Source organism: Ruditapes philippinarum, unplaced genomic scaffold, assembly GCF_026571515.1.
Source record: "Ruditapes philippinarum isolate M1 unplaced genomic scaffold, ASM2657151v2 ctg806_1_1_1_1, whole genome shotgun sequence".
Lineage (NCBI taxonomy): Eukaryota > Metazoa > Mollusca > Bivalvia > Venerida > Veneridae > Ruditapes > Ruditapes philippinarum.
This window is the reverse complement of record NW_026852957.1, coordinates 65986-89896: the sequence shown is the minus strand read 5'-3', so window position 1 is coordinate 89896 and position 23911 is coordinate 65986. Positions and strand designations below refer to the sequence as shown.

At 31.7% G+C, this 23911-nt stretch overlaps 1 protein-coding gene across 2 annotated transcripts; it reads right to left on the bottom strand.

Moving 5' to 3' along the window:
* Nucleotides 1-3052: 3052 nt before the first annotated feature.
* LOC132729326 (phospholipid scramblase 1-like) lies at nucleotides 3053-17491 on the bottom strand. Of its 2 annotated transcripts, none has more exons than XM_060715072.1 (11): nucleotides 17290-17486; nucleotides 16122-16221; nucleotides 15511-15561; nucleotides 13389-13577; nucleotides 12612-12686; nucleotides 11749-11831; nucleotides 11370-11488; nucleotides 9831-9945; nucleotides 5562-5658; nucleotides 4518-4576; nucleotides 3053-3364 (listed from the first exon to the last, which is right to left on the bottom strand). In XM_060715072.1, the coding sequence occupies exons 2-11, from the start codon at nucleotides 16162-16164 to the stop codon at nucleotides 3314-3316; spliced, it is 882 nt and encodes a 293-aa protein (XP_060571055.1). In that variant the 5' UTR covers nucleotides 16165-16221; nucleotides 17290-17486; the 3' UTR covers nucleotides 3053-3313. The 2 variants fall into 2 exon arrangements, with proteins under 2 accessions (XP_060571055.1, XP_060571064.1); XM_060715081.1 differs by lacking the exon at nucleotides 3053-3364 and adding an exon at nucleotides 3371-3511 and having other exon boundaries at nucleotides 17290-17491.
* Nucleotides 17492-23911: the final 6420 nt, after the last annotated feature.

Below are 23911 nucleotides of genomic sequence, written 5' to 3'. Positions count from 1 at the left end.
GGAAAAAAATTTTAATTATTGCATAAAAAGTCCTTTTTTAAAAAACCTTTTAAAATTCTGTTTGAAAAAATTTAAATACAAAAAAAACCCAACATAATAAAAATAATAAAAAATTTTAATTTTAAGGGCATATTTAAAAACCCCAAACAAACAAAAAAAACAAAAAACCAAAAACAAAACCCCAAACAACAACAAAAAACAACAACAAAAAACCCAACCAATTTTAAAAAGGGTTTTAATAATAAAAAATTTAATTTAAAAAAATTAAATTAATAAAAAAATTTAAATAAAAAATTTAAATAAAAAAAAAAAAACTTAAAATTATTTGCCCAAATTTAGGGAACACGGGGTTGGCCCCCCAACCCCGCCACTTTTTCTTGCCCCAATTTCTTTTTAAAACTCTAGGGTCAAATAATTTTTTAAAAAAACCTAAAAAATTCCTTTTTATTTAAGGGTTTTCAAGGGCAAAAAAACTTTAAAAATTTTTTACTGAAATAAATTCCCCAAGCAAACCCAAAGTTGAAAATTGCAAATTTATACTACTGTAAGTCAAGGGCAATAACTCTAACAAAAACTGAAAAAAATTCTACATGCAAAGTCCCAGGTTCATAGCTTCACAGTGATGTGAATCAGTATTCCTGTAATTTAGTGATGTTGATCATTATTCCTGTAAAGTTGGTCGATTCTAACTCAAGCAATCAAGCACTCAAGGAACAAATAACAACATAATGAAACAGTTTTTACTAAGTCAAGGGAAATAACTCTACAAATACTGGATAAATCCACAAGCGAAACCCCAGGAGCAAAACTAAATATGCTGAGCAACCTTCCCATAAGGTTTAATGACTCTATGTCAAATCCTTTTTGTGTTACATGCGACACAAGTTGAAAATTGCAAACATTTTCTAAGTAAAGGGCAATAACTCTAAAAATACAAAAATTATCCACACTAAAATACCCCAGGTGCACCAACTTTACAGGCTGATCAACACATTCCTGTAAAAGTTTTCATGACTCTAGGTCAAATACTTTGAAATTAACGTTACGACATTAAAAGAGAACGGACAGGCGGACGGGGACGGAATTGGAACGGACGGAACGGACGGGACAAGGGTAAATCTTAATGGCCTGCCACTAATGTGTGGGCACAAAAAACAAACTTTATTCATTTTGACAAACTGTTTTTATGTCCCAAATATCTTCTAGGCAAAGTCTACCAAAGTTCATGTTGAACAATGTTCTTTCATCCGCCCATTCACCTAAGATTGATATACATGTGTACAATTTCTGGTAAAATCAAATTAAAAACAGCTGAAAAAACTTTATAAAAAATATCGGGGTGTCGTTTTACCCGTGATAAAAACGGCCCCCGGGTTCATTACAAGTCTACTATTTTCATGTCACTTGCTGCCATTTTTTGGTTTGGGGACCCCTCTTTGATGCTTTGCATCAATCCCTTTTCTTGTTACCTTTTGCCCCCAAAAACTTTAAACGGACTTTTTTGAAAGAAAAATTTGGATGAAATTTTGGGCCTTATTTACATAGGGGATTTTAATATATAATGAAAAAGTTTTTATATTTGTTAAAAAAATGGGTTAACCATTTTTAAGGAAAAAAAAAATTTTGTAAAAATTAAACCTTTTAAAAAAAAATGTTTTCCCAAAAAAATCTTAAAAAAAAATTTTTTACCTTTTTTGGGGAAAAAAAACCAAAGAACCCCAATTTTTGCCCAACAAACCTTTTTGGCCCAAAAAAAATTTGTTCAAAAATACCTTTTAAATTTTTAAAAAATGTTTTGTTAAATTTTTTGTTTTGTATTGGGGAATTCTTTTTTTTTAACCAAAAGGTAAAAACATCAGTGAAAAGCAGTTTTAAAATTTTTAATTTTTAAAATCCCAAATGGCCCCTTCTTAATGGAAAATGCATACAAAAGTAAAAATTTTCCCAAATTTTAAAAATTTCTTTATACAAAAAAATTTTGGTTTTAAAAAAAATGTACACGCATGAAAAAAACCCTTTAACCCCCAAATAGATTAAAAATGTCAAAAATGTCTAAATACATGTGGCAGGAATAAATTTGGGTAAGTATCTGTTTTTGGGGCCCCCTTTTAATTTTTGCATGAGCCCCAAAATTGCTGCTTTCCCAGCAACTTTTGTTTTTTAATATATTTAAGTGCTTCCACCAGACTCTTATTGATTATGTGAAATCAATACTCTTGTAAATCAGTTAAATCACGACAGGACATGCAATATCGCACAAAAAGAGATAAGCAAAATCATTTGGTTTGATTGAGGCTATGTATTGTATGGTATTGTCTTTTTCGTTAATCTTTTTTTTATTCAAAATTTAAACTAAAATTTTCGGATATTGCTATAGACGACGCATTATCAAGGGGTAAAGATATCAAATGTTAAACATTGAAACATTACAGGTAATTCAAACATTACTGAATCTATTGCAACATACATCACCGTTGAAAACTGTTCATTATTTAAAGGAGAAGATGTGTAAGCGGCCGGATATCTCAGTCAGTAAAGTCCCGGTCAGATTGCACATTTTCTTATCATGTGACACGCACGCATATCAATATAATATAATATAATATTAATATGTTGATGAATTTCACACAAATAATGGAGAAAAAACAAAAAAGAAGGTTCTTTGTCTTATTAAGTTGTTTTAAAAATAAAAGGGATTAAGGGGAGATAATCAAACCACAGCTAAAGCATTTCTTTGTGTAGAACTTAAATGTTGTAAACAAAGTTTATTTGGTGACTGGGACAGCCTTTAATAGCAATTTGTTTAAAAAGAAAAGCGATTAAGGCGACATAATCAAATTACAGCTAAAGCGTTTAGGTTGGTAGTACTTTAAATATAAAATATCGTAAATATTTGTTACTTTGTGGCTATGAGCATGGCACACTCACGCTGCTGCTGAACACAACGATTTGCTATGTTTATTCATATAATCAAATATCATAAAATAAAACTATAATCTTTAATAAATAAACGCTGAAAGGTAGAAGCGTGTAAATGAAAACAAGAGATTTATACATTGTCAATAGAAGATTTATATAACAAGTCGTAGATACATTAACAATAGTAACTACATGTTTACCATACTCGTAGCTACATAATGCATTAAATTACATTTTACAATCAATATCATAAAACAAATAAATAAGAAAATTGATTTTTTGAAATTGTCATTTCTGATTGCACGAGCTAAAAATCAGCTGAAAACTCCAAATCCATTAATTATGTGTCTTTTTTTAAGTTTTCTTTTCTCCGCCAAACTTATAACTGTCATTTTCACATACTGGGATCACTTTCACTTTCAACTGGTGGATAATACATAACATCCTGCAATTTAACAACACCAATTTTGTATACAAGTTAATCTACTGCTTTTTTGAAATTGATTCATGGTCTGTTAGCTCACACGATGAAAATTTGCTTGTAAAACTAAAATGTTATATCTTTACATTTTTCGTCTATACAAAAATAAATCTGAAACGAATAGAAATGTATTATACATTAGGATTTAAATTTACAATCGAAAATCTTTGCCGACATAGAACACGAATGTTCCCCTTTTTCCTAAGTTGTTAAAGACGGATATCGAGTAAGCAGGACTGACGGACGGACGGACGGACGGACGGACGTTCTCTTTATTATCCACAAGTACAAGTGTGTACGGAATGAACATTGATATTTCTTTGATCATTTTTGGTCTGTAAAACCAAATAAGGAAACTATTTCACCCCATAAGCAACCTCTGTCCAAAAACTGCAAGTCTGTACGAAATGAAACAAAGAGATTACTAATTAGATGTAGTGCTCACACAAAATGTGTTATCATTATTTGTTATAACCGTAATAAAGAAAGTGAATAACCTTTAACAGCTCCAGAACTTCAGCTTCATCAGAATGGCATAAATTATATAGTGTTATATAGTGCGATACTGTGTTTATACGTAGGTAGCAAAGTATAACACAAATGTTAGCTTCACATTCAATTGTAAAGTTTTATATCTAAACATTGAACACAAATAAATCCTTTATCTTCAACACAATCTCTAGATAGTCTAGATAAATAAATTTAGTAAAATATACCGTTCAAATATTTAACAAAGTTTGATTTTTAGTTTCATTCAGTTTTGATTTATCTGTATCACTGGAAGGTGGGTTCGAAATTTGTAAATAATAATAATAATAATAATAATAATAATAAAAATAATAATAATAATAGAAAATAATAATAATAACAATAAATAATAATAATGATAATGATATTAATAAATCAATTAATAGAAAACTGTCTCTTAATATTTCATGAAACATTATGTTCATTTTACAAAATATGATAAACAAAAACAAAAACAAAAATCAATGCCAAAAATGCAATAAATATTCCACAATAAATTCAGTTTTGGTTTTATCTTTTTTATTAAAGTCATTAGTTGATCAAAATTGATTTAAATAAATATATGCTCCCTACTAATTATTAAACTTACAATTGCGAAAATTGTTCCAAGCAACACAGCCTTCATTCTCTCATCTAAATCCATAGGAACTTAAAACAGAAAAAGATTTTCTTAAATAGCTGATACATTATAAGACATCACATGTATAACACAGAACATGTTTAGGATAGACCATGTTAAAGACAGATAATGTATAAGACAGAACATGAAAAAGACGAAATATGTTTAAGACTGAATATGTATAAGACTGAACATGTTCAGGGCAGACCATCTTTAAGAGAAAACATGTATAGGACAGAACATGGAAAAGACGGAATATGTCAAAGACGGAATATGCGTAAGACGGAACATCTTTAAAATAGAACATATATAAGACGGAAAACAAAGGGACATGTATACGATGGAACAAATATAGTGCGGAAAATGTATCAGACGGAATATGTATAAGAAGGAACATAAGACTTAGTAATAAATATTCATGTAAGTTTGTGATAGTTGAATTAAATGACAATACCTTATTCATGATAACATAGGTGCAACTGGAATAATTCAATATCTAATGTTTGCATTCCTCGTTAGTTAAGTTTATGTTTACAAGTATAAAGGCCAGCAAATTTGCACTTCAGAGAAGATAATTTCAGAAATATTCGTCTGAATTGTTAGTTCCTATATACTCGTGCAAGGTGATTAGAATCAATGGCATTTTGATATCTTAAAAGCTTTCACAAACGCAGAAAAAGTCTATTTGATACATTCATGTTTAAAGACTTATTTAAGAAGAAGTTGCACCTGTTAGAAAGTACAATATAAACCTCTGCAGAGCAATACCGGTACCGTTGGTTCGAACCCTATTTGGGTCACGACCGTGTTTCCCCATATGACACCAGTATTGGTCTGTACCAGAAAGGGGACTGGTGAAGGTACATTGATATCAGTAAGTCAACAATCGAGTTATAATAATAATGTATAAGCTTAATTGAGATGTACCTCTTTTTATGCATTTGCCCAACCGCAAATAATCAGGGGAGAGAAACACATAAACAGCATTATAATATAATAGATGATCCTACTTACAAGTTAATGAGAATTTTTTCAAGCGGATGGAATCCTCTATCTTGCCCCAGTGTTTGGTAAATCTTGCCAACTGAGTTATGCCATCACGTGCTAATACCTGATATATCAATTATATAAAATAATAAATCCTTAAAATGTCACGTGACGCATTTTAAAATCTACCAATGTCTCAATAGTAAGATAGTTGGTGAGGAGCATTGCGCTAATAATTCAATCATCATACTGTTTGTGACTTGAATATATAACTATGGTGGCTGATTTGTGCCATTTTGTGTTTTCGCCCCGTGACTCCGCCAAGTATCAAGTTAAAATGTCGGGGCGCGCAGCAAATTAGCGGAGCTAATTAGCTTGGCCGTGGTGAAAACCTGTTACCCTCCTGTCGAGGAGTAGGATCCTTCTGAACATAGTGCTCTACCGATAGAGATATTGCGACATTTTTTATTTACTTTTACAATTATCAGTCAAACGTACAATCATTGAGATGTGCAACATTTCATTTACCTATATTGTATTAATATAGACTATTCGGTACTATAAATAAATGTGAAGAAAATTCTGTTTATCGTGCTCGGATAATAAACATATAAGTAAATTAAAATCTGTAAAAAAAGAATTTGTTTAAAAATTTGGTGAGCTTAGTGCAGAAACATTTGTAAACGAAAAGTGGTTGTTATCGGGTCCGTTTTTCGATTTATCTGCGCTTTGAAATATTGCTTTTTCAAGTGCAAATTAGGAACGCCTTTATATTATACTTTTCATGAACTCGTCTCTTATTAATTACGGAATAGTTTTCAATGCGATTAATCTTTTTAATGACACACAATAATGAAATTTAAATCCAAACGAAGTCCATGAATTTATTGCGATTTACAATATGTGGGAATCGATTAAATAACTTGAATTGACTGCTCATATGTATATCGTATATCTATAGTTTTACCTCTTCCTTTACAAGTGGGATAAGTCAGGTACTGTTAGCAAAGTCAGAAAATAAATACGCAATTTGACAAAAATGCCCCAAGACTAAGTGTGATATACATCTCCTACATTTAATGCATATGAAACGTTTTTGAAAACTTTTATGTTTTTAAGAATTAAAATACATATAATTATATTATATACATAAAATGAAACGTAGACAAAACAGTTAACTCAAGATTTTCCAAATTTTAATGATCTTTTTAACTTTTCATAGGAAACTTAAAAAGACGAAAAATGTTTGATTTGCTTAACCATAGTTGTATTTAAACCAATTCAAGACAGAGTCTTAAATATAAGCCTCCTAATTGATAGCAATAAGGAAATTGCACATTTTATAATATTGTCCTTTTATAAAAGGGGCGGACTGCATTTTGCCCTTTTCTCGAATAAGAAGGGGAATCCTGTGATCACACGGTCACTTTCCGTTCAATATGTCCTCGATGCGTGTATGTGGTCGCACGGTCGAAAATTTAAAATCTGTTTTGATACGGAAGCGTAATGATGCCACATCTTAATATTAAAAATACTTACTCTAAATAAATAAGAATCTTAAAAGTCTAATTATGACTTAGTTACTTTAATATATGTTTAAGGACTTTGTTACTTTCATTAAGGTTTAAGGAAGAACTTTGTTAGTCCTAATTTTTGTTTAGGAGAAATAAAATCCTTATTTGAACGTTGTTATACAAAGTTCTAATTAAAAGCTTTAAAATGTTACCATCAAAGCGAATTAAGAAGAAAATACGGTCGAATTAAGATGTTTACTTAAACATTTTAATTCAACCATTATTTCTTCTAATAGGGCTTTTTAAATCGCTTTAACATTAGTTGTTACCTTTGTAATTAGGAGTAACAAAGGCCGACTAAAGTTATTATAACTTCTTATTTGGGGTTATTTTTCGTAATACTATATTTTAAAAAGACCAAGTTAGTTGAAGTAACTCATAATAAGGAGACGCTGTATCATATCCCGCTAGTAAGAACTGATATACTCCCAAATAAAAGTTGCTAAATCCTGTTAAATACTTTTTTATTAAGAGATAAATACCAGGCAGAGTAGGGCCGGAAGGTACAAGAAAGGCTTAAGTTCTCATAAAATCAAGCTATTCGTGCTTTAAACCTACGTTCACTTTTTCACAGGACGTAAATGTGACGCACTTGCTTAAGTTTGTGCACGTACTTGTGTTCAGCGGGATGATCATGATACGAGTACTCGGCCCGCGACGCAAACGCATAATCGATCATGTGACACTCATAATCAGTTAGAATGGCAGACAATTTTGTTGCTTTAAATAGTAACAAGTGTATAAATGTTTCTTAACCTTATAATAGCTTGAATTCCACTGAATATATCTTCTTATAATTGATATCACTTTTGCCTGTCTTACCCGGGAGTGATTTTGATTTTCTTTCAGAATACTTGTGTTCCTGCAGTAATCGGCAGCCTCGAAAATTAAACTCTTCCTACAAAAGCGGGCTAGTTTGGATGCATGTAACATTCTCAAGAAAAAAAGACATACTGGGTTGATGTTTGGCAAGGATGACCCAAAATGATGAATATTTATATGTACTGTGCGTTTATGATAATTATTTAGTGACACGGTGTCCACTACAACGGTATCATATTGTGTTTAATATCATAAGTCAAGCAGGCTTGCCATATAAATAAAAATATCGACAAATTTACCTACTGTCGACGTAACGCAGTAGGTAAAGTTCTCTGGTAAATTTTTAGTGACATATCAATGCAAGACTGCCAGCCAGGTTCGGTCCCAAAAATTTCAATATTATTATCAATCGAGTAAGAATATCTTTTGTTTTTCTTGTAAAGATTATTAGTGCTGTGTTATTTTCTATTAACTTCTCATTTCACTTTTTCTTTAAATGTTGCTATGTTTAGTAAGTTTGTGCAACCTGATACGGAATGCATACATGTACATAAATTGTTTCAACTATAGTTAAGTTAGCACCAAAAACTTGTACAATGCAAAAGTACTAATAATATATATTATACACCACACAGGATAAACATCATTATTTCCGGTAAATCTAAATTATTCAATATTAAAACAAAACTGCCTTTATATTCCAATTAATTTGCATCTTATGTAAAAAAACAAAAAAATAAAAATTGGGATAAAAAAGAAAAAAAGGTTAAACAACTTGTGAGGCTCAAACTCATGATAAAATTTAACTTTTATGGCATCATGCTGACTTAACCATCTTTGCTATCGAGTCTTTTAAAATTCTATTTCTGATTTTGTATCATATTGACTTCTTAATACCCTACTTTACCTCTTCAGACAAAGATTATAATTTTTTGTGTACACAAAAACGCAACGTCATTCTCATTGGAGAGGTCTGATGACCTCTCCACAGTGTTCAGACTGATTGCTGGCGGCATCCATTTTTACTTGTTTTAATTGTAGTGAATTAATCTCGTTTAAAGAGTAAAATCATTAAAAGCAGTCTACAAAAATTGTTATGCGCATGCTCCGCTTCAATATACGACTTAACTTAAACGTAAAATTAACATCGAAGTGAACAAATCGGTACATAGAAAAATCGGAAAATATCTTTTAAGTTACTTAGCGCTACATGGATGTTTCATTCCGTTTTTATTTTTAAAATGTATAAATTCATTACCGTATTGTTTTATGAGTAGCGTTTTACTATTTCATGTTCCGATAAATAGTAACAGTAACATTATAGCTACCATGCACTATCATAATTATGACCGAGTGAACAGTGTACCGAAGTTTTGCTGCTCCTTTAACTTTTGAAGCGGTATGACTAAATAACGCAAAGGAGGTTTTTTGGCGCAAATGGCACAAAATTTACTCAAGTTTGATTTTCTTCAAATATTGTGGTTGGAGGCATGCAGCTTTATATAATGTTTATTCCAATCAAATGAGATAATCATATTTTATGTAAATCTTGGACTTAAAGTGAATAAATCTAAATTTTATGAAATAATTTTTATAAAATTTATCAACAGTAAAATTATATCCGTTCCATTATTAAATTACTCAAAAAGTTGTAACTTAGAATGTCTTTGTTATTTAATACATATGAATAATGTACGTAAACAGAATAAAATGTTCCAGAACTATATATTATTTTGCTATTTTAAGTAGGGTTTTATCCGTTTAGCAATGTTTTGTGCATGCGCCACTCGCTTTCAGGCAACTTATTGCCAGTTTTATTTCACACAAACATTTTAGAAGCATTCTTTTTTTTTTTAAATCCATAATTTTTATTCTGATAAAAATAGTGAAATGAGATAACCTGATATTCTTGTGCTTGTTGATACGATGATGTCGCGCATGCCGGAAATTTAATAATGAACACCACCTGATCTCCAGCATCTGAAATCGTGAATGTAATGCTACCGCAGCCTTTTCTGTGAAAATTTTAAATAAAGTTATTAGCAACAATTATAATGTACTAATTAAAGACACGCTATGTACCACGGTGTACATTTTGACAATAAATTCACGAAAAAACATTTATGCAGAATGCCTCAAAATGCAAGCTAATTTTCATGAAAATTTTGAAAATGTATTTGAAAGTAACATCTTTTTTTACGGAAGCGTCCTGGTACCAATTCATTATGTTCTATAAAAAAATCCTACGTAGGAGATTAAAAAGCCTAATTAGGAGTTTATAACTCCTACGTAGAATTTTATAAGTCCTTCGTAGGACTATGTAAGTCCTACGTAGGACTTTATAACTCCTACGTAGGAGATAAAAAATCCTAATTAGGAGTTAATAAGTCCTACGTATACGTAGGACTTTTAAACTCCTATGTAGGACATTATAACTCGTACGTAGGACTTTATAACTCCTACGTAGGATACATATCAAAGTACTGAAAGCACAGAGTTTGACGGACATGTATGCTAGAGTAGGAGATAAAAAAAGCCTAATAAGGACTCTATAGCCCCTACGTAGGACTTTATAACTCCTACGAAGGACTTTTAAACTCCTACGTAGGACTTTATAACTCCTACGGAGGATACATTCAAAGTACTGAAAGCACAGAGTTCGACGGACATGTATGCTAGAGTATAACTTAAGATAGCATATTATGTAGGAAAATAAATTATATGTGTCATGTTGTAATTGTGGCAATACCCTTAGTCTGTAGCCAGAGATGATTTTGTCACTCTGTGTATAAACCAAAGGTGAAATGTCCTCTATATTTAAGATTTTAAATTTTGGCCGGGGGTGGGTTGGGAGGCGGGTATGTGTCTTGTTCCATCGCCGATTTACCGGTCCGGAATGTTGAGATTTTGCAAAGTGTTCTGTATGCTTTTCCTATTAAGTCATAAAGTCCTACGTAGGAGATACAAACTCCTAATTAGGATTTTTATCTCCTACGTAGGAGTTATAAAGTCCTACGTAGGAGTTATAAACTCCTAATTAGGTTTTTTTTTATCTCCTACGTAGGAGTTATAAAGTCCTACGTAGGAGTAACAAAGTCCTACGTATGATTTATTAAGTCCTACGTAGGAGTTAAAACTCCTAATTAGGCTTTTTATCTCCTTTGTAGGAGTTATAAAGTCCTACGTAGAACTTATAAACTCCTACGTAGGAGTTATAAAAAAAAACCTACATACAAATTACTTAATCACTAAAATTGTACATATTGCCAAAAAAAAAAACCAACAAAAAACAACAACAACAACAAAAAAAAAACAACAAAAAAAACGACAAAACAAGAAGATGGTTCATGTAATGTTCAATAAGCAACCTTTTAAAAACTTTTAGAGCATTTCTAGGGCATAATGGGCCTTTAAGAGAACGTTGTAAAAACTAACTTACTGGCTCTTAAAATAACCTATGACCTGACCGACAGGGGCTTCTATTTTGACCACGTGTTCACAGCCAAGGCATGGACAGCACGAGCAGCAGATTGGGTCACGTGTAACTCTCATCACTTCCTGGAAAAGTTAACAACACATGTAGTCAAAGTTTTACATTTATTTTGTGTGTTTTGGTGGTATGATTTAAAGTTTTGCAAGGCTTTTATTTTCTAGCTCGGGTTATATTTGAAAGTAACCGTTTATATGTGGACACATAACCTGTCAAAAACCTTAAAACTAATAGTATAATGACGTCACATACTATATAGGTCAGTGATCGTCATGTCCATGTGCATATTGAAGCTATAATTATCACAATAAAATATATTAATACATACATTGTTAATATTGTCTTTGATCCGGACGTTGTAGCCTCTTTGTCCGGGAAGGCAGACACAGGTGCCACTCGTGTTTGAAGGATCTGAAATAGATATAAAGCTAGTTATAATCTGCACGGTTGTAACATTTCATTGGATAATCGTGACGTTTACATAAATTTATATACATAGTAGCTGTCAGTTTATGAAGAAATCTCGCTTTTTTCTCTACAAACTGATGCTTGCTGTATTATAAACTCGTTATAAATATTTCTGACATGTTATATGGTCGTATATAAACGGTTGTTTGCAATATAACTCTCGCCTGGTGACTTAGATTATATTTTTGAACAACCGTTTATACAGGGCCGTATTACATGTCAAAAATCTTTTAATTTTAAAAAACATGTACCATGTCAAGATTTTATAAGTCATTCGAGTCTGTATAGTTGACCTATCCAGTTTTAATAAAAGGAATATTGAATATGTAACGTGTGTAAATAGAACAAAATGATAAAGTGACTGACTATTAACTTCGGAATTTGTAAATCATAGTAAATTGCGAGAATGTGCGCAATGTACAGTTTGATAATTTATGCATAAGGTGCAATTAGAACTTAAATGTTTTTATATCCTAAAACTGAAGTCATGTAGATTAATGCTGATTTGAGTCTTTACATTTTTTTTCAAGATTCATTTCTGTCAGAAGCATAACCCCATCTTTATAATATTTGATCCATTTCAAGACAATCTTTGAGATATCATTAGAAGATAGTCAAACAATCCCAATTCCCGGATTCTATGATATTTTACTCTTCCCCTACGCGATGTACCAAAAACATATGTTTTGCTTTTATGATTATCTTTATTTTTTGTATCTTTACCTTCAATTGCTGTAAACACCTGTTGGCCATTGGCATTCATTATCTTGTACCAGTAAGCGCTTTCGTCATACATCCCTGCAAATAATTAATAAAACCTGTAAGTTAAGGAAATAAGTTGAATCGCTTGTTGTATGCATTCTCTGTATATTATGGTTATTAATTTGTGGCATTCGTGTTTTCGCCCCGCGACGCCGCCGTTTTATTTTTTTAAATCTCGCTCCGCGCCCCCGCGGGGAGAAGTTTTATTTATTAATCTTCGCCCCACACACTCGCTAATTAGCGTGTTTTCGGTCCGCGCCCTTGCCATTTTTATCTGTTTATTCTCGACTTTTCGCTTGGTGGGGTCGCGGGGCGAAAACACGAATGGCACAAATCAGCCACCATAGTAAACAAAGTTTGAAACAACATGACCATTTACTATGTAACTTTAAAGGCACACGCTGCCCCAGAAACGGAAAAAGAATGTATTCGTTTGAAAGGGAAAATTATAACGTTTAAATAATCGTTTCATGTTAGATGCTTTTAATCTGATAAAGCAGCATTGGATTTGTAATTATTTGTCATAAAAGTAGCGAAATGCAAACAAAATAGTAATTTGACTTTCAAAAGCAAAAGTAGGTTTAGGTAATTGGCCATTTAGTAACTTGTTGGAAACTATAGCACATAAGACCAAAAAATACAATGCTTTTGAGAAATAAAAATAATAGCGTTTCTGGGATACATTTGACCTCTAAAAATATCTTAGATAGAAGATAGTGTATATTTATTTTTACAAACCTCCAGGACTATTGTCTATCTCTTGGTGTATGAACAGCTTATTCAGTTGGTTTAGGTATTCTAAACCACGAGGACAGGTGACTCGACCTAGTGGCCGGGTCATCCAAAGTATCTGTGCGGGTGGCATTCCCGACATACCCGGCATTTCTGACAACCCCGGCATTCTCGACATACCTTGCATCGGCATAACTTCAGAAAATAAAGATTATTGACTATTACAACGCTACATGTCTTTAACGAACGTGCCCATCTTTCAATTTGGACTAAACCATTCATCATTAGGAAGGAATATTTCAATTGTATGCGCTGAGTAGATAGCGAACAGTGCAGACCATGATCAGCTGGCCAGGATGTGCTAGCTGATCTGGGTCTGCACTAGACGCTTGAGTGAGTCCGTAACACCCAGCTAAATGGTAAAGAAATGTGTCTTTAATGCTTTAAAAATCGAATAATAATACTTTTCTTAAGTTTGATAGAAAATTAAGAAATGAAAATGCTTCAAAATAGACGGATGTGTCTTTTTTTAAACTGTCATGCAGGTTTAGTTTGTGGCTCTTGTTTTGATTTGGATATGATAGAATGTCTTTAAAGGGACCCCACTGAGGTTTTTGATATGAAAGGACAAGGAATATTTTTTCATTTTTTTCTTCAGAAAAATGCTCCATTTGATATAGGTCTAGACAAATAACTTTTGCGCTAAATTTCAGATCATTCGCTCAATCCGTTCTTCCAGAATGATTATTTTTATTGAGAAAATGACATAAAATTGAAAATCGTTACAACGCTATTCACTAAAATTGGGCTAGAAAAGCAATTTTTATGTTTTTTGGACATCATTAGAGTCCCTTTAAATACCGTTTATATATCTCTAATGTATCTCTATATAAATTTTCACATGTTCTACAAAATCGGAGTTAAATAGTGGCCAAATGATTAAGGTGTATTTATCTCAACCCATTGAACGTGGGTTTGATACCTTAAGTATTGTGTTCACGACCATATTAATATTGGTAAAAGCTAGGAATCAGATTAGAAATAAATTCAAATATAATACAAGTTTTACTCAACAATCGGACATTTAAAAAATGTGTAAATGAAATAACCAATGAATTATTCATGAATGTGGTGTCTTGAATCCCTTTCAAGTTTATTTACTTATCCAAAACATTGGAAAGAAAACAAACGACAAAACCAACATAATGAGTTTGCGACCAGTATGGATCCAGACCAGCCTGCGCATCCTCGCAGTCTGATCAGGATCCATGCTGTTCGTTATCAGTTTCCTACTTGTAATAGAGTTGGTAAGCGAACAGCAGGGATCCATGCTGGTCGCAAACGCACTATGTTGGTTTGTCGTGACGCGGCTCAAATATCCATTTGAATAATTATCTATTTCTACCTAGTTTTACTAAACATGATAACTATTAATCAATTTAACTTCAATTTTACTTAATAATCAATCAAAAGTATAACACAACTTAACAAACTTTAATATTCAATTATCAATTGATTTTATTAAGAAATCAGTCTTAACTATTTCTTTAACCTTTTTTTACATATAAAATTTTCCAATTTATAGCAAGAATTACTTGTCTTTACAATTAAGAATATTAAGAAAAGCATGTAAAGCATGAAAACATTTTTAGCTCGTGCACAATAATTTACCGTCGGGGAATTATATATAAACGCACGTGAATAATAGAGCTGGCAAAACACGTGCAAAATGTTACTACGACATCATCGTCGGATAACTTTAAATAGAACTTTAAATGCAAAATTAAATAGCATGTAACTTGTTAAGGAAATGATTTTTTATAACAAATAAAAAATTGTATTAAGATATAATTGAGCTGCGCCGTTAAAAAACCAACATAGTGGGTTTGCGATCAACATGGATCCAGACCAGCCTGCAAATCCGTGCTGTTCCCTATCAGTATCACTACTTGTAATAGGGTTTGTAAGCGAACATCATGGATCCTGCCCAGACTGCGCATCGACTGCGCGGATGCGCAGGCTGGTCTGGATCTATGCTGGTCGCAAACGCACTATGTTGATTTGTCATGGCGCAACTCATATGTATACGGCAATGTGTGCGACATTTGGTGTAATTCTTATACATTACCTGGTGGGGGTGGTGCCGACGGTTGCTGTTGCACTATCCCTGGTAAAGAATCTGATAAAAAGAAGAATATGCAATTCTATAAAATATATAAGCTGTAAGTAACTCGTGAAAAAATACCATAAAGAATTAGGAAAATACTTTAAATTCAATTCAAGCTAATATACTACAAAAATGGGGTATATTTTCGTTAAGTTTCTTTAACAGATAACTAATATCACATAAAAACGCCTTCATTTGCGTTATTTCGCCATTTGTTTTGCGTTTTTACTTGTATACATGCCTTTGTTTGCGTTATAACGCTCTTATTCGCATTAATACGCCTTTGTTTGTGTTATAACGCTTTTATTCGCATTAATACACCTTTGTTTAGGTTATAACTCCATTTTTTACATTATTACGCCTTTGTTTGCGTTATATGGCCTTATTACGCATAAATACACCTATGTTTGCGTTATAACTACTTTTTTGTATTATTACGCCTTTGATGCGTTATAAGGCCGTTATTCGCATTATAACGCCTTCCCAATACATTGTTTTACTTAACTTAACACTATAAGGCATTTTTAAGCAAGGGTGAAAAATTGTTTTCTAAATATGTGATAAAATATTACCATATGAAGGCGGCGGTTCAGGTGGATATAAGGACTTCTCCATTTCTCACAACTCAATATTTTGCTGATAAAATAAACGAGGCGCCCTCATTCATGTCCTCTAAAAAATAGAATAGTGGCCAAAGACAATGACAATTTATTATTTGAAATTGGCCACCGATCCGCAACACAAATATTTAATCTTTCATTACAGGAGCCGGTAAAGTACAACCTCGTCAAAGAAGCACCCTTTAGAAGGCTAAAAATTTGGCCGTTGCAGCCAGGTGTTGCTTTAATGAAGTAAAATATATGGCAAGAAGTCTTAATTTCTGTTGCTGTATGAAGGTTATTGTTCTACAGGTGGTCGTTTTGTAGAGGTTGTTCTGTATGCTCTTTTACAATAATAAATTTTGGTCGTTGCAAACAGGAATTGCTCTAGAGAAGTTAAATATATTGTGAAGTAATAATTGAAACATTTGCTGTAAAGAAGTAAAGTTCTCTACGAGTGATCGTTTTATGGAGGTTGCACTGTATGTTATTTTACAATAATACAAATTCAATCCCTTAATAATATTTCAATAATGTAATGAAATTATAATTTATCTTAATAAAGAGAAATTCTGTCAGTTTCTGTATTTATTACTTATTTTAATTTTTAAGTTAATAAAATAACGACATACCTGTCGTAATTATGCATGTTATTTTCCAACCGGACTAAACCATAGCGGGCGAGCAAATATATTTATATCATATTGATATAGACACAATTTGATATTTAACCCTTTGTACACATGAAGTTTATCAATAAATCAACGTTTGTTTAAATTAAAGTGAAATCGGTAAAGTCACGAAAGTAAACTCTTTCTGGACTCATAAAAAGTCACACAAGTTCAAATTTGTTGTTTAATTCGTCATCAATATGCCCCCCCCCCCCCCCGAGTTGATGTAATGGTCAGTTCCATAAATGGAAACTGGGAAAATCCATTTACGTAATTTAGCAGGTATTAAAAGGGTACAAAAAAACCAACGTACAACGTACTTCTACATATAGACAAAAGATATATATTTCATGAGTTACTGAATTAGTCAAATTCTGCAATTTCAAAGTTTTATATCAATTTATTGACATGTTAACGACAAGTACACATTAGAATATATAAAAAAAAACAATAACAAACAAGGTACTTACAATTTCTACCTCCCTTTTATTTAAAGTTATGTATATTCACACACCGATGTGTCTTATAATATACACGGAAATATATGTCAGTTAATTATGAGATCCTCTTGATATTAGCTATCCAACCGAAACCTGTAAAACTATTATTTTAGCCAGGTTTTTTCCAACATATATATCCAACCTTATAACACGTTATTTGATACTAGATATTTTATAGAGCTATTGATCAGCTATTGATCTATAGGACACAATGCAATTACATTGTAGTTCGGTATGGATCTCTAATTTCTTAAACGCCGGGGGAGATAACCATTTATCGCATGGTTTGGAACTTATCCTTTGTTCTAACTAACCCATTATACTCAGTACACTTCAAGCATTTCAAAACTGTATTGATATATAACAGTACAGTTTTTTCATTGATTCATATAGGAAAAAAACTCGACTGTTATATATATATGGCCAAAAATCCAGCCTTGTTGATCTGAGTTGAACAGTTTGTTAATAGACAAAATACAATTATATGTAAACCTTGGATTGAGTTTGCCGATTTAACATTGTAAACATGAATTTCAACAAAATACATTTTGTGAAACGACAAAACATTTACTGATAGTAGCAATACCAAGTGTTCGAATACTCATTGTTCGTGTATACGCCGACAAAACAGAAGTTACATTCTTAGCCATCATGATTCGGATCAGCATAATCCAGCTTTACACGTATTTCAGTAGTAGATAAAATAAGCTCCCCCCATTTTCCCGCCCACTACATCATCGTAAATAAACGTATTTATCCGCTCATTTTCGGTATTTAACGTCGGCGACAAGAAGCGGCGTAGTTTCCGTTTACCATACCTTTTAGGTGGTTAGTTATTCACCAAACGTAATTCATTTGCATGATTGCCATTCAAAATGAGACAAAAATAGACAAAATGAGTTCCGGCTGCTCCGGCTGTTCCGGCTAACTTAACGAACATACGGTTCTCTCCCAAACAGTTTCCTCCCCTGACGGTTCTCTTTTAAATTTTATATATGCAGACAGTTCTCCCCAATTTTATTTTTTAAGTTATCATTTTAGTTTGGACTTAATCTAATAGCATTTCTTAATGAAGATTATTATAAGAATGTATTTGATGTTAAGTGCATTTTACGTTGTATGTTTATCTTTAGAAAACTTTTTGATAGGGAGGTACAAAAAACTAAAAGAAAATACTGGTTCCAACAGCAGGGAGAACTACTTAACTATGTAGAATGTGACCAAAACAGGTTTTGGAAAACAATTGGTAAAGTTGGTATATCTAAAACAAAAACACACAACATTCCATTTGAGTTTGTTGATGACAAAGGAGTATTAGTTACAGATCAAGACAAAGTGTTAGATTATTGGAAAGATAGTTTTAAAGATCTCTTGAATGGTTCCCCTGCTGATGGATCTAGTGTTTATCGAGACGTTCAGACAGATCATAACAGTTATATCCCACAGCTAGACAATAATATTTCAGTAAATGAAGTTAAAAAAGCCATAGATAAAGCAGATTTCCGTAAAGCTTGTGGTGTTGATAACATACCATATGAAGCTTTTAAAAATGATACTGCAGTTTTATTCTTGCATGTACTGTTTAATGTATGTTTCGAAACTGGTCAAATACCTAAAGACTGGGGAAAAGGCATTATTAATCCCATCCCAAAATCTAATACAACAGATCCTTTGAATCCGTTAAATTATAGGGGTATAACTTTAGCACCTACTATGTACAAGCTATATTGCTCAGTTATTAACGAACGGTTATCATCATGGTTAGAGGATAACTCCAAATTGGTAGATGAGCAAAATGGCTTTCGTAAGAAGCGTAGTACTGGGGACCATTTATCAAGTATCACATCTATTATAGAAACTAGATTAAAAAAGAAACTCAGCACTTTTACTGCGTTTATAGATTTTAAAAAGGCTTATGACACAGTTGACCGTTCAATATTATGGGAACATTTATTTAAGATGGGATTGAATTGTAAAATGTTAAATGTTATTAAGTCTCTATATTCTTGTGTAAGTTCATGTATAAGACTGAATGGTTACACTTCAAAGTGGTTTGATGTTAATTTGGGATTACGTCAAGGATGCATTTTATCCCCCGTGTTATTTAACTGCTATATAAATGATCTGGCTGTAAACATAAAGTCTCTAGGTCTAGGAATAGAACTTGAAGAGGGTAAATTCTTATCAATTTTATTATATGCTGATGATGTAGTACTTTTGGCAAAAAATGAGCAGGATTTACAAGCCATGTTAGATACTGTATTTATATGGTGTAATACAAATCATATGGCAATCAATGTAAAGAAAAGTAATGTTGTACATTTTCGAAGCTTATCGACACCAAGAACATCGTTTCCATTCAAGTGTGGAACTGATAGTTTAAATGTCACTGATAGCTATGTCTATCTTGGGCTGGCTCTTAATGAGTTTCTTGACTATAACTTTACAGCAAAATTTGTTGCTAAGGCAGCAAGCAGGGCTCTTGGACTTATTATTGCAAAATTTAAGCAACTTGGAGGTATGCCTTTCAATGTATTTAAAAAATTGTATGATTCCATTGTTTGGCCTGTTATGGGTTATAGTGCTGCTATTTGGGGTACAAGAAAGTACAAATGTATTGAAGCAGTACAGAACCGGGCAATGAGGTTTTTCTTAGGAACAGGCAGATACACTCCAAATGCGGCAGTTGCCGGGGATATGGGCTGGGAACCTATCTTTATTAAACAACTTAAATGTGTGGCGAGTACTTGGTGTCGATCTGCAAGTATGAACAGTATGAGAATAAATTGTGAAGTAAATATGTACTGTTTTAAGCAGGCGGGTAGAACTTGTAAGAACTGGTATTTTAGAGTAAAAGAAATTTTTGAGAAATATAACTGTGGTGAATTTTTTGTTCTTAATAATGTTTTAAATAAAAATTGTTTGGTGGAAAAGCTAACCAGCTCATATCTAGATGAGTATTTGGATGAATGGATTGAGTCACTACATACAATAAATAGTAGTTCTGGGCAAGGGGGAAATAAATTGAGGACTTACAGAACCTTTAAGTTTAGTTATGAAACAGAAGCATATGTAACTGCTATCCTGCCGATTAAGCATAGAGCAGCATTTGCAAAGTTCCGATGTGGGGTAGCCCCTATCAGACTCGAAACGGGCAGATATGAAAGGTTAGCTTTGAACCAAAGAATTTGTCCAATCTGTAAAACTGGAATTGAAGATGAGAAACATGTTATTTTATATTGTCCAAGGTATGAGGATATTAGGAAAGATTTATTTGCCAAAGCAGAAAATGTAAATGATCAATTTTTAAGGCTGTCTGATGATAATAAATTGTCGTTCATTTTTTCCAATACTGAAATTGTAAAGTGTGCTGCAAAATCCTGTTTCAATATTCTTAAAAGTAGAACTAACTGGTTATATTCATGAGAACTGTCTCTTATAATGTTAATGTAAATTGCTAAACTTTTTATCCAACAAACTGAGAGTCTTACATTATATTATTGAGAAATTGTACTAATCAGGGTATTTATAAGCCTGATTTTATGGTTAGTAATATTTTAATACTTTTAATCATTAGACAAGGGTAATTGTAAACTCTCTAGGTCTCTTGAAATGGTAAACATACTCATAGTTAATAATTAGTAACTGATCGTTTTTATTTTATTTTTAGGCAAAGACATTATATGTAAAGTCACTTAAATGTGAATAATGTTTTATTTTACGTGTATAGGTTTTTATCTTTCCAATGATGCGAAATAATTTTATTTACATGATTTTATAGTTTAAGAATCTATTGCTATTCAGTGTAATTTTACGGGTTTAAGGAAGAGAACATTTTAAGGATTTTTACTGTAAAGCAAAAATTACCAGAAACATTTTAAGTATTTTAGAACAAGATTAGCAATAGTTTCTTATTTTAGCAATTTTAAATTGTAACATGCATATGAATATGGAATGAGAAGAGAGGTAACTCTGTAAGTAACATTGGACATTCTTGCAGAGTTGCCTCCCTTCCATTAGATTAAAAATTTTATAGTCTCTTGTAATTCTGATAAGAATGGCCGTACATAAATAACTTTTACTTTGTAAAATTATGTCATTGAATTGTTTTATATTATGTATGGATGAGACTCAAATAAAGAATATATATATTATCTGAAAAGTGTTTGTAAATTTAACACCTTTTTCAGGCATTTTAATCCTGTCAACACCTTCATTGTGAGGGATTCAGATAACTGGACAGTGACTGATACACCTGTAATTATGTTGAGGTCTATTTATATTCATTTATTTGTTAAATAGCAGTAACATGGTAACAAGTATGTTCTAGAAAATAAATAAGCAATAACTGGTATGCAATTACATTTCATATTTACTTCTAAACTAAATTGATTATAGAACATGTTGTCATTCACATAAAACAATATATATATAAGACCAAATTATTTATATAAAAAACTTATTCGTCAACACCTTTTCACAGCTATTTTAAGTAATAAACTCAAAAACACCTCAATTATCTTTGACAGCAAACTTATTGCACATGTGTTTTGAAAACCTTAAAGTTTCTTGATTATAAAGTATGAAATTTAGGTATTAAAAGACAGTTATCATTTTTTTCTTATAAATTTTATTCTTATTTATTAAAGAAAAAACAACACACTTACAATGTATATAGTTAATATCTAATGATTCTCCTAATCAAGTAAATGATTCATTGATTATTTTCAATGTCTAAACACATTAAAAACTATACATTCGATCTAATTAAAAAAACAGAATAATTTATTAATTTGTTGAAATATTTCTTTTCTAATTTATATCAACTTATAATAAATTTACCCATTTATTAAACATCTAAATACTTCGATAAAATATTTTGTCTCTAATTTCTGTAATTTATCCAATTATTAAACATTTTAAACTTCAATATTTTTGTTTCTGATTTATATTAATTAATGAAAAACTAACCTATTTGAATAACATAAAATCGAAATATTTCACTACAACATTTTTTACTCTAATTTATATCAATAAATAATAAACTTACCCAGTTAACATCTAAACACTTCAATAAAATAAGAAATTCTAATTCATATCAATTGATATTTTACTAACCTATCTATTTAACATATAAATGCATTAATAATAATGCATTAATAAAAATAAAAATGGGGAGGAATTGTCTTCTTATTTGAAAATAGTCAGACGCTTCTCCCCCAAAATAGGGAGAGAACCGTCAGGGAGGAACTGGTAAGGGAGAGAATAGTCTGACTACCCTTGGGGGCTACGCATTGAATAAAAACCAATATCTATGCACACATTACTTTGACAAAATTTACAATTACAATTATATTACGAGCATTATAATATATATATATTTTTTACTGAAATAGGATGAGACGATTATTGTTCCATTATTTATACATGTATAGTTAAAACTTAACAAATATATTTACCATGTCTATATTTTTGTACAAAAAAGATAGTACATAATAAATTCTACGGTGGCTGATTTGTGCCATGTTGTACTTTTGCTTAGGTAGGCACCAGATGAAAACTAAAAAATACGACTTAGTATTTTGGTTGTATTTTTTGCCCGGCGCCCATGGCACTTTGTTGTTTTTCCATATCCTCGTAAAAAATAATGATTTACATGAATATAACAAAAATTGGTATTTTAGACTGTTCCGATACATCCCAAAGAAAGGTTTAAAGTGTCTAAATGATTGGTCCAAAGCGTCCAATGAATGGGCCGAAGTATACAAATATCCGGTTCGAAATGTCCCGAAAACTGTTCTGAAGTGTCCCATAATCTTGTTTGATGTGTCTAGTAAGAAATGTCGACTGCCTGAAATGTCCAATTACCAACTCAGCCACAAAAAAATTTAGTTTAAATCAAGAGTGCAAATAAACACCTTCTCTGTTAAAAGCCTGTAGTGGGATTGATTCTGTTCTAGAACCAGTGTCCCTCCATAATATACATAATATAGTATATGAAAATAAGACATAAATAAATTCATTAAGTAAATCTGTCCCAAAGTTAGACATGTAATAACAACATACAGGCTTAGCCAAGCTTAACAATATTTCAATTACTCTATAAAAGAAATAGAATATAAGCCAGCTCAGACTTGGTTTAAACTTATAATTGGGCTGTCAAATTAAGCCATTAAAGCTCCATTTACACTGTCCCAGTAATGGCCATAAATGTTTGTCAGTTTGACAAACCTCTGGTATTATTTGGCCTCTGTAAGAGCAATAAAAAGATCAAAGTCAAGATAACCACAAGATGGCTACCAAAATTAAAGTTTAAAACTAAAGTTCGTCCAAAGAATATCATTGCAAATTTAACAAATGTTACAAACACGCTTAACTTTTTTCAAGAAAATGTTTTTAACTTGGCACCTTTTTATCATGGTCTGGTCGAATTCAAAATGAACGATAAAATGGAAACAGGTATTTAAAGATAATCGTGATTGAGACAAAACATAATTTGACTCTCCTTTGTTTTTTTATTCAATTTATACATTTTTACTTTAAAATCTGTTTTGTGCAACAGTGCAAAATGGATCTGGCCGCACCTCACCAT

Bases quoted from the DNA above. Each gene is read 5' to 3' on its own strand.
- LOC132729326 (XM_060715072.1), bottom strand. From the start codon at position 16,164: ATGGAGAAGTCCTTATATCCACCTGAACCGCCGCCTTCATATG. The intron at 15,562-16,121 runs GTAATATTTTAT...TCTTTTTATCAG, and splicing joins TGAACCGCCGCCTTCATATG to ATTCTTTACCAGGGATAGTG. The intron at 9,946-11,369 runs GTAAGTTAGTTT...AAATTTTCACAG, and splicing joins ATAGGTTATTTTAAGAGCCA to AAAAGGCTGCGGTAGCATTA.